This window comes from Herpailurus yagouaroundi, unplaced genomic scaffold (genome assembly GCF_014898765.1).
Source record: "Herpailurus yagouaroundi ecotype Mexico unplaced genomic scaffold, PumYag 180, whole genome shotgun sequence".
Lineage (NCBI taxonomy): Eukaryota > Metazoa > Chordata > Mammalia > Carnivora > Felidae > Herpailurus > Herpailurus yagouaroundi.
The window spans coordinates 12,897,532-12,910,716 of record NW_024412411.1 but is presented as its reverse complement, the minus strand read 5'-3'; the positions used below and the strand labels follow the sequence as shown (position 1 = coordinate 12,910,716).

The following is a 13,185-nucleotide window of genomic DNA, read 5'->3' as shown; positions in this document are numbered from 1 at the left end:
CAAGTGCCCTCCTCAATGCCCATCACCCATTTTCCCCAACTCCCTGCCCCCATCAACCCTCAGTTCTCTGTATTTCTTTAAATTAGAATGAAAATCAAATGAAAACTAAATGAAATAACTTTATAATTATTTTCTGACTTTTACAGTTGTCACCTAACTTGGCAGCAATGGTTTGAACTACATGTTATTAAGTCTTTCTAGATCAGTAAACTTCCTTTTTTTCAGGTAATTTGGCCTTTTAATTTTTAAAAATTTGTTTATTGAAATATAGTTATCATACATCATGTATCAGTTTCAGATGTACAGTATAATGACTCAACAATTTTATACATTTTTTAGTGCTCATCAACATAAACGTACTCTTAATCCCCTTTATCTATTTCACCTACCCCTCACCCACCTCCCCTCTGGCATTCACCAGTTTATTCTCTGTATTTAAGAATCTTCTTTTGCCTCTTTTTTAATTTTTTTATTCATTTGTTTTATTTCTTAAATCCTATCTATGAGTGAAATCATATGATATTTGTCTTTCTCTGACTAATTTATTTCACTTAGCATTATACCCTTTAGGTCCATCTGTGTCGTTGCAAATGACAATATCTCAATTTTTTAATGGCTGAGTAATATTCCAGTGTGTGTGTGTGTGTGTGTGTGTGTGTGTGTGTGTGTGCATGTGTGTGTACACACTCCACATTTATCCATTCATCTATCAACGGATGCTTGGGTTGTTTCCATATATTGGCTATTGCAAATAATGCTGCAATAAAATAGGAGTAAATATACCTTTTAAGTGTTTTCATTTTATTTAGGTAAATATCCAGTAGTGGAATTACTGGACCAAATGGTATTTTGATTTTTAATTCTCTAAGAACCTTCATACTGTTTTCTACCATTTTACATTCCTACCAACAGTGCATGAGGGTTCCTTTTTCCCATATTCTCATGCCAACACTTGTTCTATCTTGTGTTTTTGATTTTAGCCACTCTGACAGGTGTACAATGATACCTCATCATGGTTTTGATTCCTTTTCCCTGATGATTAGTGATGTTGAGCATCTTTTCATGTATCTGTTGGCCATCTGTATGTCTCCTTGGAAAAACATCTATTCAGGTCCTCTGACCATTTTTAATTATATTATTTGTTTTTTGTGTGTTGAGTCGTATAAGTTTTCTATATATTTTGAATATTAACCCCTTATTAGATATATCATTTGCAAATATTTTCCTCCCATTTGCTAGGTTGCCTTCATTGCTTTGTTTTCTTTGCTGTGCAAAAGCTTTGATGTTTTGAACTACATGTGATTAAGTCTTTCTAGATCAGTAAACTTATGACTGAAAGAAACAATTCTTTTCATTTGCTCATATTTCATTTTTGTAATATTTAAATAAATTACATATACATATATAAAATGTATATGCATACATACATATATAAAATGAATACAATAAAAATAAACAGATTTGAGAATAATTACAACTGATTCTTGGTAAATATATAAGTCACATGGAAAGAATGAGAATATATGGGCCATGAACATCCCACTTGCTGTGGACACTGGTCACTGAGGGGATGGAGAGGATTGGTTAATCTATAAAAAGATGTTGATTAAGAGAGCTCAGTAGTAAAACTTGTGCTAACTGTTAAACTGGAAGAGGATCTGTGATGATCTGCTATAGTGCATGGTCCTTTTATCTTATTGTAATTAAAATTTTGCATGAAAATGTGAAAGATATCTTATATTTGAAAATGATACAAACTAGATGAAAAAGTGAAGTTCTGTAATGGGTAGCATATCAATATATATTTATTGAGTTAAATTGATGATCTAATATTAGCCTAACTATGAAACTAGATCAAAATTAATACCAATAAATTTGATAATAGTGGTTATTAATTAACTATACTGAGTTTCCAAAAACCCAATTTACAATTATGTGATAGAATTGATTTTGAATCATTTAATGTCAAAAATACATGAGAAATTAGCTCGACCCTAAACTTAACAATACAATTAAGCAAACTTTAACATTCTGTGTTATCTTGGGCTCTTCTGGCACGAGTATGGAATGCAGATGGAGGAAAGTCATCATCTCATGGCATTCAGCCCTGGTCTGAACACATCTGGAACTCTGAATTCATTTCTAGGTTCTAAAGTTTAAGTAAAAATCAGAAGAAATATGGGGTGCCTGGCTGGCTCAGTCAGTGGAGTGTGAGACTCTTAATTTCAGGGTTGTGGATTCAAACCCCACTTTGGGTGTAGAGATTACTTAAAAATAAAATTAAAAAAAAAGAAAAAAATGTAAGAGTATAGACAGAAAGATAGCTAGGAGTCTTGAAATTATCTCATAAAGAACCAGAAGTGTTAGGAATGTTTATTAGAAAGAGTAAAACATGCAAGAATATCTGTCATTTGGTGCCTACTCTGGACATAATGGGGGTTACACCCAGAGAAGGAAGAAATTTTCAATAGGTAGAGCTGTTACACTGCAGATTATATTTCCCAAAGATGTAACAGGTACATTAAGCTAAGCGTGTACAAAACCAAACTCAATTATATTTTCCTACCCAAACATGCACTCTTTGGTTCTGTTAACAGTGCCATCATCCTCTTAGTCAGTAACACATCCCTTAGCACATTCTTCCTCACTACCACTTCACCCTTGTGACACCGAAGTCTGTTTACTTTTTAAGCCTTGTTTGGAAGTTCTAGAAGAAAGAACACCTATTGTTGTACCCTGGGAAGAGCAAGCCCCTTCTATCTAGGGGATTTAACTTTAAAAGAAATACCCCCTCCCCCAGATCACTAGATCAATTCTGGAGATCAAATTGCCCTCACTATAATTTCCTTTTATTTGTCCTGGATATTTAATCTCCAGATATCTTTTAAAATTTTTTTAATGTTTATTTACTTTTGAGACAGAGAGAGACAGAGCATGAATGGGGGAGGGACAGAGAGAGAGGGAGACACAGAATCGGAAGCAGGCTCCAGGCTCTGAGCCATCAGCCCAGAGCCTGACGCGGGGCTCGAACTCATGAACCGTGAGGTCGTGACCTGAGCTGAAGTCGGACGCTCAACCGACTGAGCCACCCAGGCGCCCCTAATCTCCAGATATCTTAAATGTATCTTCCTTTAAAATTCCTTCTGCCATTGCCCAAGTTTAGACATTTATTAATTTTATCTCTCATGACTATTTTCCATTGGTCTCCCTGACTGTAGATTCCCACCTCTTCCTTCCACCATGCAGAGTATTTTTAGGTTTACTCTTCTGAATCACAGATATTATCATATTGATCCCTAACTTTAGAGAGCTCACCACTGCCATCAAGATAAAGTCCAGACCTCTTGGCATGGTCTTCATTGTCCCTCTTGACCCACCCCAAGTCATTACTCATCTCTGGCTATTCTGCTCTGGCCAAGCCAAACCACTCAAGGTTTCCGGAGCACAACACATACTCTCGGCCTTCCATGATTTTGATCATGCTCTTCTAGTTTCTCAGAAAATCTTCTTTCCCTTCTACACCATTTAAAATATGTATATATCCTTCCCAATCCACCCTAGATGGTTTTCCTATCAAATATACCTAGAGATTTATTGAAAAATGTTATCTATAGCAAAGGGCCCAAATGGTTATTTGATTTTACCATCTTCTTTATTATCAGGTATTTATTGAGTGCTATACTATTAAGGAATCAAAGAGGGATCTAAAGCACTTCCCAGTTAACATTTGTTAGATGTTACCAGAAGATATAAATAATTATATAAGTGTCAATGAAGCAACAGGGGAGATATCCAGCTTCATGGGGGAAGGTAATGGTGTTTTGGTTATGTTGCATTTGAGGTACTGATTGAATACTCAAGAAGACATACTCTTCTTTTTAAGAATAGTGGCAACTTAATGCATGTATATGAAGAAAGGGAAAGTAGAAATATAAAAGAAAATAAATATTAAGAGAGATGAGATAAATGATAGATACAGGCATTCAAGAGATTGGTGAAGAGTTAAATATGACAAGGAAAGATGACAGTTCTTCAAAAATATGAGTGAAGAATGGAGCAGACTATTGAAAACACATCAGGAAGTATTTTAGTTGGATGGGACTTTACAAGCAAGGCACATTAAATAAGTTTACTGTTACCAGTTTGTTAATAGAAGACCCAACAGCCTTTTTGTGTTCTCCATAAAATGACATAGTTTTAATGTTACAACATTTTTGAAAGACTGGTTATCCTGTGCATTCCTGCTTTAGAGTGGGAGAAAATTAAAAACCCATTAATCACCGCCATCTAGGCCCTCTGTGTTGTGTGTGTAATAAAACAGCTTCAATTCAGATGCTCAGAAAAATTTAAAGTTAATGCAGCAACAAGAATGAATCTTTCAGCATCATTTCAATTTCATTTTCTTAAGCGACAGCCAGTCTTTTACTTGGAAAATCAGAGGGTTCCTGGAAAAGAGATTCTACTGTTCTCTGGCTGTTTTATTCAAATGACAGCATAATTTTTAGAAAGGCAATAAGACTGTTATCTCTCTCTAAATCCTAAAAAGTCTTGGTAATATTTACCTCCACAGTTGCCTGACTTGTCATGTCAACCAAGCTACTACGTACCAAGGGATGCCATATGTTTCCTGCCACATGACAGGACTTCTTCCCCAGTATGGGTGCTGACATGCTGCTGAACCTTCCTCATTCTCATCCTACTCAGCCACTATCACTCAAATGCTCACAAATGTCCGGGGCTCACTAATAAGGTGGTGTGGATAGGACAGAGAAGTCCCTGTATTAAATTATCTTCAAACGCCACTGACATGCATGTTGGACATTTATAGAGAAAATATTGGGTGTTATTTTATGCAAACAAAACTGTCAGTGATCTTCAGTGAGATTCAGCATTTCTTGACAAAATATGTTGGATCCTCTGTCTGAACTATCCACAGAGCTTTGCTTTCGTCTTTCTGTGAGGCAACATGATTTTTCTTAAAGAGCAAGCACTTTAGAGCCAGCAAACATGGGTTCTACTCTTGCTACCTACTAGCTGTGAGACCTTGGTCTTTAACTTCCTTCAAAAATTAGCATAATGGCTAGTCTCAATGTTGTTATAAAGTTTGAAAGAGGGAATGGGGTCTTACAGATAGATGGAACGCAACCCATGGTTTTCATCATTTGAAAAGGCATTTATGAAGCACATTCTGTGAGTCAGCCCTGAGATGAGAATGTACAAATGGATAATTCCCACTCCTTGCTCTGAAAACATACATGACTTAGCAGAAAGAAAAAAAAAAAAGACATGAAAATAAATGGTGGTGATTCTCAGTCCTGGGGGCTATTTTGGCTGTGTGATAAAAATGGGATGGTGCATACAGCACTGTGTCAGCTGTGTTGGGGAGGTGAGGGAGGCATATCATCGAATGCTTTTCTGAATAGATGTTTCAAAGTATCTAGAAAAATGATAGGAAAATGATGACCATAAGACAAAGACATTCTGAACACTTAGCACTCCAGTGTTAAAAAGCTTTAAATTTTAGCTGTTCTTTCCTGCTGTGATTCTTCCTATGTCAGTTCTCTGTCTGGAATTCCATCTGGCTGGCCACTGCCTGAGGCGCTGAAAGGGCTAGGCAGTGGTCACTGGGAATTTGTTAGTCATGGTAAAATTAGCCACACACTGTCTTTGTACTCAACAGTATGAAATGCACAGAACCTGCTTGGTCCCAAGGGGAAGATATTCGGGGGGCGGGGGAGTAAAAATATCAGTTGGGCCGCCTAGGTGGCTCAGTGGGTTAAGCATCTTACTCTTGATTTTGGCTCAGATCATGATCTCACAGTTTGTGGGAGTGAGCCCTATGTCAGGCTCTGCACTGACAATGTGGAACCTGCTTGGCATTCTCTCCTTCTCCCTCTCTCACTCTCTCTCTCTCTCTCTCTCTCTCTCTCTCTCTCTCTGCCTTCCCCTCCCCCACTCATGTGCACACTCTTTCTCTCTCAAAATAAACATTTTTTTTATAAAAATACCAGTTATTATCACTATCATGTAGCTCCTAATATGCTTTGCAACCATTCCCCATTCAAGTCCTGCTTACATATTTCCATCAGGGAATAACAAAAATTCCCTTGTGTCTGTAGGTCTTGACTAACAGATAATTCACTGTATTTGTCTTAGTAAAGTAAAAGGATAATTACATGTTGTAAAAGGCTCTGTTCGAAATTCACAGACTGAGAAACTGGCTGACTTTGCATGTGTAATGTAAAAGGACTCAAATTCTGTGAGTACTTCAAGGTGTCTTCCACATGTAATTTAAGTGTCACCAAAACTTTAAAAGAGACATTACTGGAATAATTTAAAGGAGAATAATAAAGTAATTAGTTTAAAGTAGTGATAAGTAAAATGAGATTACTGAATATTTCTTTGTTTTAATTATATGGGCTAGGCTAATGGTGAGGAAGCTATCAAGAATTCTAGTTACTCATTAATCTTGGTTAGCAAGCATCATTGATCTTTACCCAAGAATGACTGTTGGCACTTCCTAAACTAGTGGAATATATACAGTAAAGGAAGGGATTAAACAGTTTAAACAAAGAAATACCATTAGCAATTAAGCATATAGAAAAAATGGTCGTTTTCACTAATGAACACAGAAGTACTCATAAATCTGAAGTATCATTTTATACTTAACAGTTTTTTTAATTATAATATCAGTGCCTCTAAGACTGTGGTGAAAGTGATGTTTATATATTTTATATTTTTTTATTTGAAAATATATTAAATATAATAGGTAGAGAAGAGGTAATAAAATGGTACAAAACTTTTGAAAAGTAATTAATAACATAAATCAAGAACCTAGTAAATGTTGGGATGCCTGGGTGGCTCAGTCAGTTAAGCATCAGACTCTTCATTTCGGCTCAGGTCATGACCTCACAGTTTTGGGAGTTCGAGCCCCACATCTGGCTCTGCGCTCACAGCACAGAAACTCTCTGCCCCTCCCTCACTCACATTATCTCTGTCTCTCTCAAAAGAACTAAATAAGCTTTAACAACACCAACAAAAAGAACCTAGTAAATGTTTGCATTTGGGGAATATAGTCAAAGGAAATTGTCAAATAAGAAAAAGTAATTGGTATCAATATGTTCCTGCAGCATTGTTAATGATATTAAAACAGTAGAAAAAACCCAAATACCTAACCATAAAAGGATAGTTAAATAAATTATTATATATAATTATATAATTATAAATTATTATATAATATGCATTATATTATAATAGTAAATTATTATTATATGTTGAGAGGAAGTAACATTATATAACACCAAAATAATAATTATGGAATCCCTATAAAAATGCTTAAATTATAATGTGAGGAACAAATGCAGGATGTAATCTTATATATGGTCCATGTATATATAAAATTACGTCAAGCACATGTGGACGTATAGAAAGTAAATAGCATAGTGTGGAAAGTACACACACTTGGCAACAAGACAGGCTTTAGTTTGAATTCTGGCTGTTGATTTCTGATAAGTCATTAAAGTTCTGTGTGTCTTTTTTAATATATAAAATGTGGATACTCATACATACCTATAGAACAGCTGCAGTATTTAAATTAGATAATTCTGTAACATATGATACAAGGTAATGGAATTATATGTGAGTTTTTAAAGCTTTTCCTTATTTTGATTTTCATTAATTTTATAGTATTTTTACAATAGAAAATGTATTTTAATTTGATATTTGTCACCAAACTTATATTCACAAATATACACTTTGGGGCAGTGACTAGATAGCTGAAAGAAGTGATCTAAGTAATTCTTATTTAGTACTAAATATGTTAAAGTAGACACACTGCTAATCATATTAGTTCATCTACTTAACAAACACTTATGTAGTTTTACCACGTAACAGACACTGTTATAAATATTGTATTCCCTGAATCCTTGTAACAATCCCTGGAGGAAAGTAGTATTACTATCCCAATCTCACAGGTAAGAAACTGATACACAGATACCGGTAGATATTGAGCAAGGTCACATTGGTCCATGTGGTAGAGCTGGGATTTGAACTCAGGAAGTCTGGCTACATGGTCCAGCTGCTGAATGCTCTGCTGCTTTTCAACTGGTCAATCAAAACATGTTCAGTGAACATATATAGTGCTTGACACTGTGAAGGATGCCAGCAAACTTAGGACACAATCCTTAACTTAAAAAAAACATTCTCTAGCTTTTAGCTACTGTCCCAAATTTTGCTCCCTCAACCTCACATAACTGTCATCCATGTCACAACTAAAAACTATTCACAGAGAGATACTGCTTCTCGTCCTTAATGACCGAAGTTCTGGATGAAAATCTGTAGGCTACAGCTTGGCTCTCTGACAATGTTGGTGTTTTCAGAAGTATATGCTGAGAAATGGTGGAGCTGTCTATGTAAAGGTGTCTAACTGTTCTACAAACAGTGGACTCGGGTTCTCTTTATTCATATATTTGTGTATGTACACCTTCATACCCTATATGTATATGTAACTAACATTACAACTAAGATATTAAATCAATACTGCAAACTAACATTACACACTGAAACACATTTTATAATACATTTTAACACATAGGAAATCCACAGAGCATTGCTTTTTGCTGTTATTGTGCATATCTTAGATGAACCTCTCTCTAATCGAAGAGTATTCTGAGATTACAAAGCACATTCTTACAAACTTGAAAAATTGTCACTAATTGGGAGATGAGACAACATGATGGTTAAGAATAATGGCTTTAAAATCAGTGTAGATGCCATCTCAAGCACACGTATTTACCACATGACTTGGACAAGTTTCTAAACCTCTCTTTAGCTTAGTTTCTTCATCTGTTAATGGAGACAGTGCATACCTCATAGGATTGAGAGAAGTAAAAGATATAAACATACAAACTTAGAAAAATGACTCAGGCAATATAAGTGCCTAAGGAAGAATAAACATTATAATTCTTACTGCAACTGCTTATCCATAAGATAGGTCTTATTACCACGTGACCAAAACAAGATGTGGAATTACATTAAATTCTAAGGTTGGTATGCAACCATAAGTCTCATTTTTCAAGTTTTTGTGTTCATCCAGCAGCTGAATTGTTACTAATTTTACAGGTGTTACAAGTGTGAACTAAAATGAAAACTTATACTAATTAAATACTTCTGATATTCAAATTCACTGTTTTAAACTTTGTTATAAAAAATGTTCTGCATTAAAAAAGTAAGACACTACATTATGATGAAGTTTATATTTCTATGCTCTTGTCTCATTCCAAAGGGAAAAAATTACCTCTTCTAAATATTTTGTTTCCATTAATGTCTGTCATTTGAAGTTTACCTCAAATGAATAATACATGTTGAAATCAAGTTTTAAAGAAATATTAACCCCTTATCTGGTAGAGTACTAAATTTTGTGGATGAGTCTACTTATCACCAAAGAATAGCCATTCAATCTCTACTGTATTTCTTTCAAGATGTGCCCTTTACTTGACAATAAGACTGATGAGAATGTGCAAAGACATTTTAAATAAATGATCTGTGTTTGTTTTTCTTTCTTTGTTGCAGTCATTCTCAGCACAGCACGGCAACCCGCCAGCCTTCCGTAACTCTCCAACGGGCCATCTCCCTGGAAGGGTAAGATAATAATATGGAGCCTTCTCTTAAACTAAACCGTGCAGCCTCATCACTTGAATGTAAAGAAATTTTCTTTATTTCTTCCTTTCTTTCTTCCTTCTTTCCTTCCTCCTTCCCTACCTACCTTCCTTCTTTCCTTAGCAAATATTTATAAAACTTATGTTACATGCCAAGTACTGTGCTAGGTACAATGTTTAACAAGACACATAAGATCTCTTCTTTCCCTTCAGAACTCTTATTGTCTGGTGGGAGGGGCAGAAATACAGACACAAATTTGTATCCTGTGTAACCATCACAAAGAGAGGCATATAAGAGATTAAGGGAGGATCCAGGTTGGACACATGGATGAAAATGGGCATCAAAGGAGGGGGAAGCAGTTCAGGATGGTTTCAGAGATTATATAACTCTCAAGCTGAGAACTGAAGCATCTGTGGATATTTGCCTGACAGACACTGGAAGTAAGGGTACTCTGAGCAGAAGAAAGGGCATGTGCAAAAACATGAATACATGAGCAAGCACGAGGTGTCATAAGGCCATTAAGTGATCGAGTGATGCAGCCTACGGTGTGTGAGACAGTGGAGCAGGAGATAAGAATGGAGATGTTGGCTGAGCAGGCTTATCTGTAGAGGACTTAGTGTTTTGTATTTCTGAATTCTCCAATCAGGTAAAAGCTGGAGAGGATGGAGGAAAGGGGCTAATATCTCCCTCTACTTGTTTGATAATTACAACAGGTTTAATTGAGAACATTTCATTGGTTAACTTATAAAAATTAAATCATTTTACTTTTCCAATCTCTGTTACCAAATTTGCTTCAAACCTATTTCTCGTTGACAGGTAGGCTTCCTTAATGACTTTTCAATTCAAGCCTTTCTGTTTTAAAAGTTTGTTTTGTTCAGACCTCTGTCCCTCCTTCTAACTTAATTAGGGCTTGAGTTCCACCAGAATGTGGAGTTGACAGAGGTGTTGTCTTCTCCTTCTCACATCACCCTGTAGATTGTCATTTCTCTTAGATTTCTCCGCTGGTAGTATTGGGGCAAAAAAGGAAACTGGAAATGGAATTTCCTTATCATTCCACTGTGGCCAGTCCCTTTTTCTTGGTTATCTCTGGTGATGTAGCCATGGATAGCCAACCATGCACAGATGCTGGGAGACTCCCACAGCTCCCCCAGCCATGTGGTCCCTTGGATGACTCAGCTGTCTCTTCCACAGAACTCCTAGCAATGGCACACTGTGACTTACCATGCATGCACCACTGCCTGAGCCCTAGCAGTCCCTCCCATTCCTCTCAGAGTGCCCCTTTCTCATCTGTCCTCAGCAGCTTCAAACATGAGGCTTGCAGGCATGAGTGGCAGGTATCTTTCCTCCTCCTCAGGTTGAGCTTACCAGGGACAGTCCTTGCCTCTTCTCTCCCTGGCTGACCTTCTTGTCTTCACTGTCCAGGGTTCTTTTCCAACCTGGGTGGCAACAGGGCAATGCAGCAAATTCCATGGGTAAGTGGATATCCACCTAGGAAAGAGACATTGCTCTTTACTTCCTGGAAGAGTATAAATACTATAAATACTTTTCAGAGTGCCCTTTCTTGCCCTCAGCTCAGGATGTCCCTAAACCCATAGGAAGGTGAACAAAAGGAATGTGGTGAGAGGCCGCATAGTCACTGCACTCCCTGAAAAGGACACCTCCTTCCCCTGGTAGCCTGTCTTTTCTGTTTGTGATGGTAAAGAATGTCAAAGCACTTTTGTTCCTGTAGTAAACAAACAAAAACAGAGAGATAGGGGTGGTTGCTAAATATGAATTTAGCTTTGGAGAATTTAAGTAACTTTCTTCTCAACAGGGCAGTGTCTTAATTGTAACGTTTGTTCTAGTTCACGAAAAAAAAACAAAAAAACAAAGGCAAAGTAAGTACTCAATCAATACTTCGCCGCATTTGGTTCTGTAGTAATATTGAAGGTGGTCTAGATTCTGGATCATAGCCAGAATCACTGAGTTTAAATCTGGGCTCAGGAACTTATGAGCTGGGTGATAGCAAATGGCTTGTTTTGTTTTTTTTGTTTGTTTGTTTGTTTGTTTCTTTTTTGTCTGTTTGTTTGATTTTATATGTTCAATTTCCTCATCTGTAAAATGTATTTCCTTACAGAGTTTTTCTCAATAATTTTTTTTTATTTTTTTTAAATAATTAAAATTATATTTATTGTTTTTTATAATATTACTGGAATTATATGTGTATTTGCTATAGTATAGTATAATGTTCATTGCTGTTGTTATTGTTATTCATAACATATACTTAATTTATCAGGCGGGAGAGTTTCACATTTATATTAAATAAAGATTCGTTAAAACAGTCAGGGACTGGTGTCATCGCTACTTTAGAGAGACTTATTCCTATATACACAGGTAATGCTCATTTGTGGAAGCAATCCACATCATTGAGTTTGCTTCATTGTTGAGTTAATATTTATATACAAAAGTATTTTAATTGCCAAGATTATACTTAAATGCTTGTTAAACACATTAAAGAATAGTGTAAGCCTTTTCTACATATTGGCTTATCCTCAGCTCCAAAAGACAGAATATAGGACCTGCATAACAAATGCTCTTACATTTCTGGTATATATATCTGAGAAAGTTTAGGACAGAGAGACTACATAAACACATGAGAGGAAATAGTCTCCCCCAGCCTGTGAACAGTCTCCAGTTGGACTTGAGAATGTTCATCAGTCAGCACTTGTGACTGAACTCTCCATACCACTCCCATCGATTTCCCCTTTCTGGAAAGAGCCATAGTTTAGAAAAACTATTCCACAAAACTCACTGATCACCTTCTCCAAAGGACTGTGATCAGTTTTGAATTCTGCATGTTAAATCAGACATGGAGAGCTAGCATGGAAAGTACATCCAGAGTTAACAAAGGGATGGGACAGCATTTTATCAAGGAAACATTGACAGCGTCAAGATTCTATGATTGGAAGAAGGGAGCTTATCATTAATGAGATTACATTCAAAATGTGCAACTTGTTGGGAATAAAAATAGTACATATTCATGGATAGTTCTTTAAGGGAAGAGAAAGGAAACTATCAAGTGCTTATTAGGCACCTGGTATGTTGTCATTCTCTCTCTCTCTCTCTCTCTCTCTCTCTCTCTCTCTCTCTCTCCTCATCCATTCATCTATCTTCTCTAATTTTATTTCCAAAATAGTCTTATGAAATAGGCATCCTTTTTGTAAATCTTGATTCTCAGGAGGTTAGGTACTTTTCCCAAGGACACCTACATAGAAAGTAGCACAGTTTGGATTTGAAATCAAATTGGAGTCTGCTGTACAACAGTGCAGCATGAAAAGTCTTTATTGAGGCGGAGAGCTCTGGTCACACCATTCATAAAGCACTTTCAGGATAAGTAAGACATAGTGAAGAACTTCCTAGGGCTTTTATTTAAAAAATGATAAAGAACCATAACTGACTCTAAATCTGGAAACCATTAAACAGAGCTAATAACCCACCATTTGGGGTGGATCTGGAAGCCCATGTACATGCTACATGGCAGAGGTGTTG

At 36.3% G+C, this 13,185-nt stretch overlaps 1 protein-coding gene across 6 annotated transcripts in view; it reads left to right on the top strand.

Moving 5' to 3' along the window:
• The window catches only part of DLG2 (discs large MAGUK scaffold protein 2), a 2,103,489-nt gene that overhangs the window by 1,691,556 nt on the left and 398,748 nt on the right, over positions 1 to 13,185 (top strand). For all 6 annotated transcript variants that reach the window (XM_040489720.1, XM_040489714.1, XM_040489717.1 and 3 more), the window contains one exon: positions 9,571 to 9,639. In XM_040489720.1, coding sequence (XP_040345654.1) covers positions 9,571 to 9,639 — 69 coding nt within the window. The remainder of the gene's footprint in view (positions 1 to 9,570; positions 9,640 to 13,185) is intronic.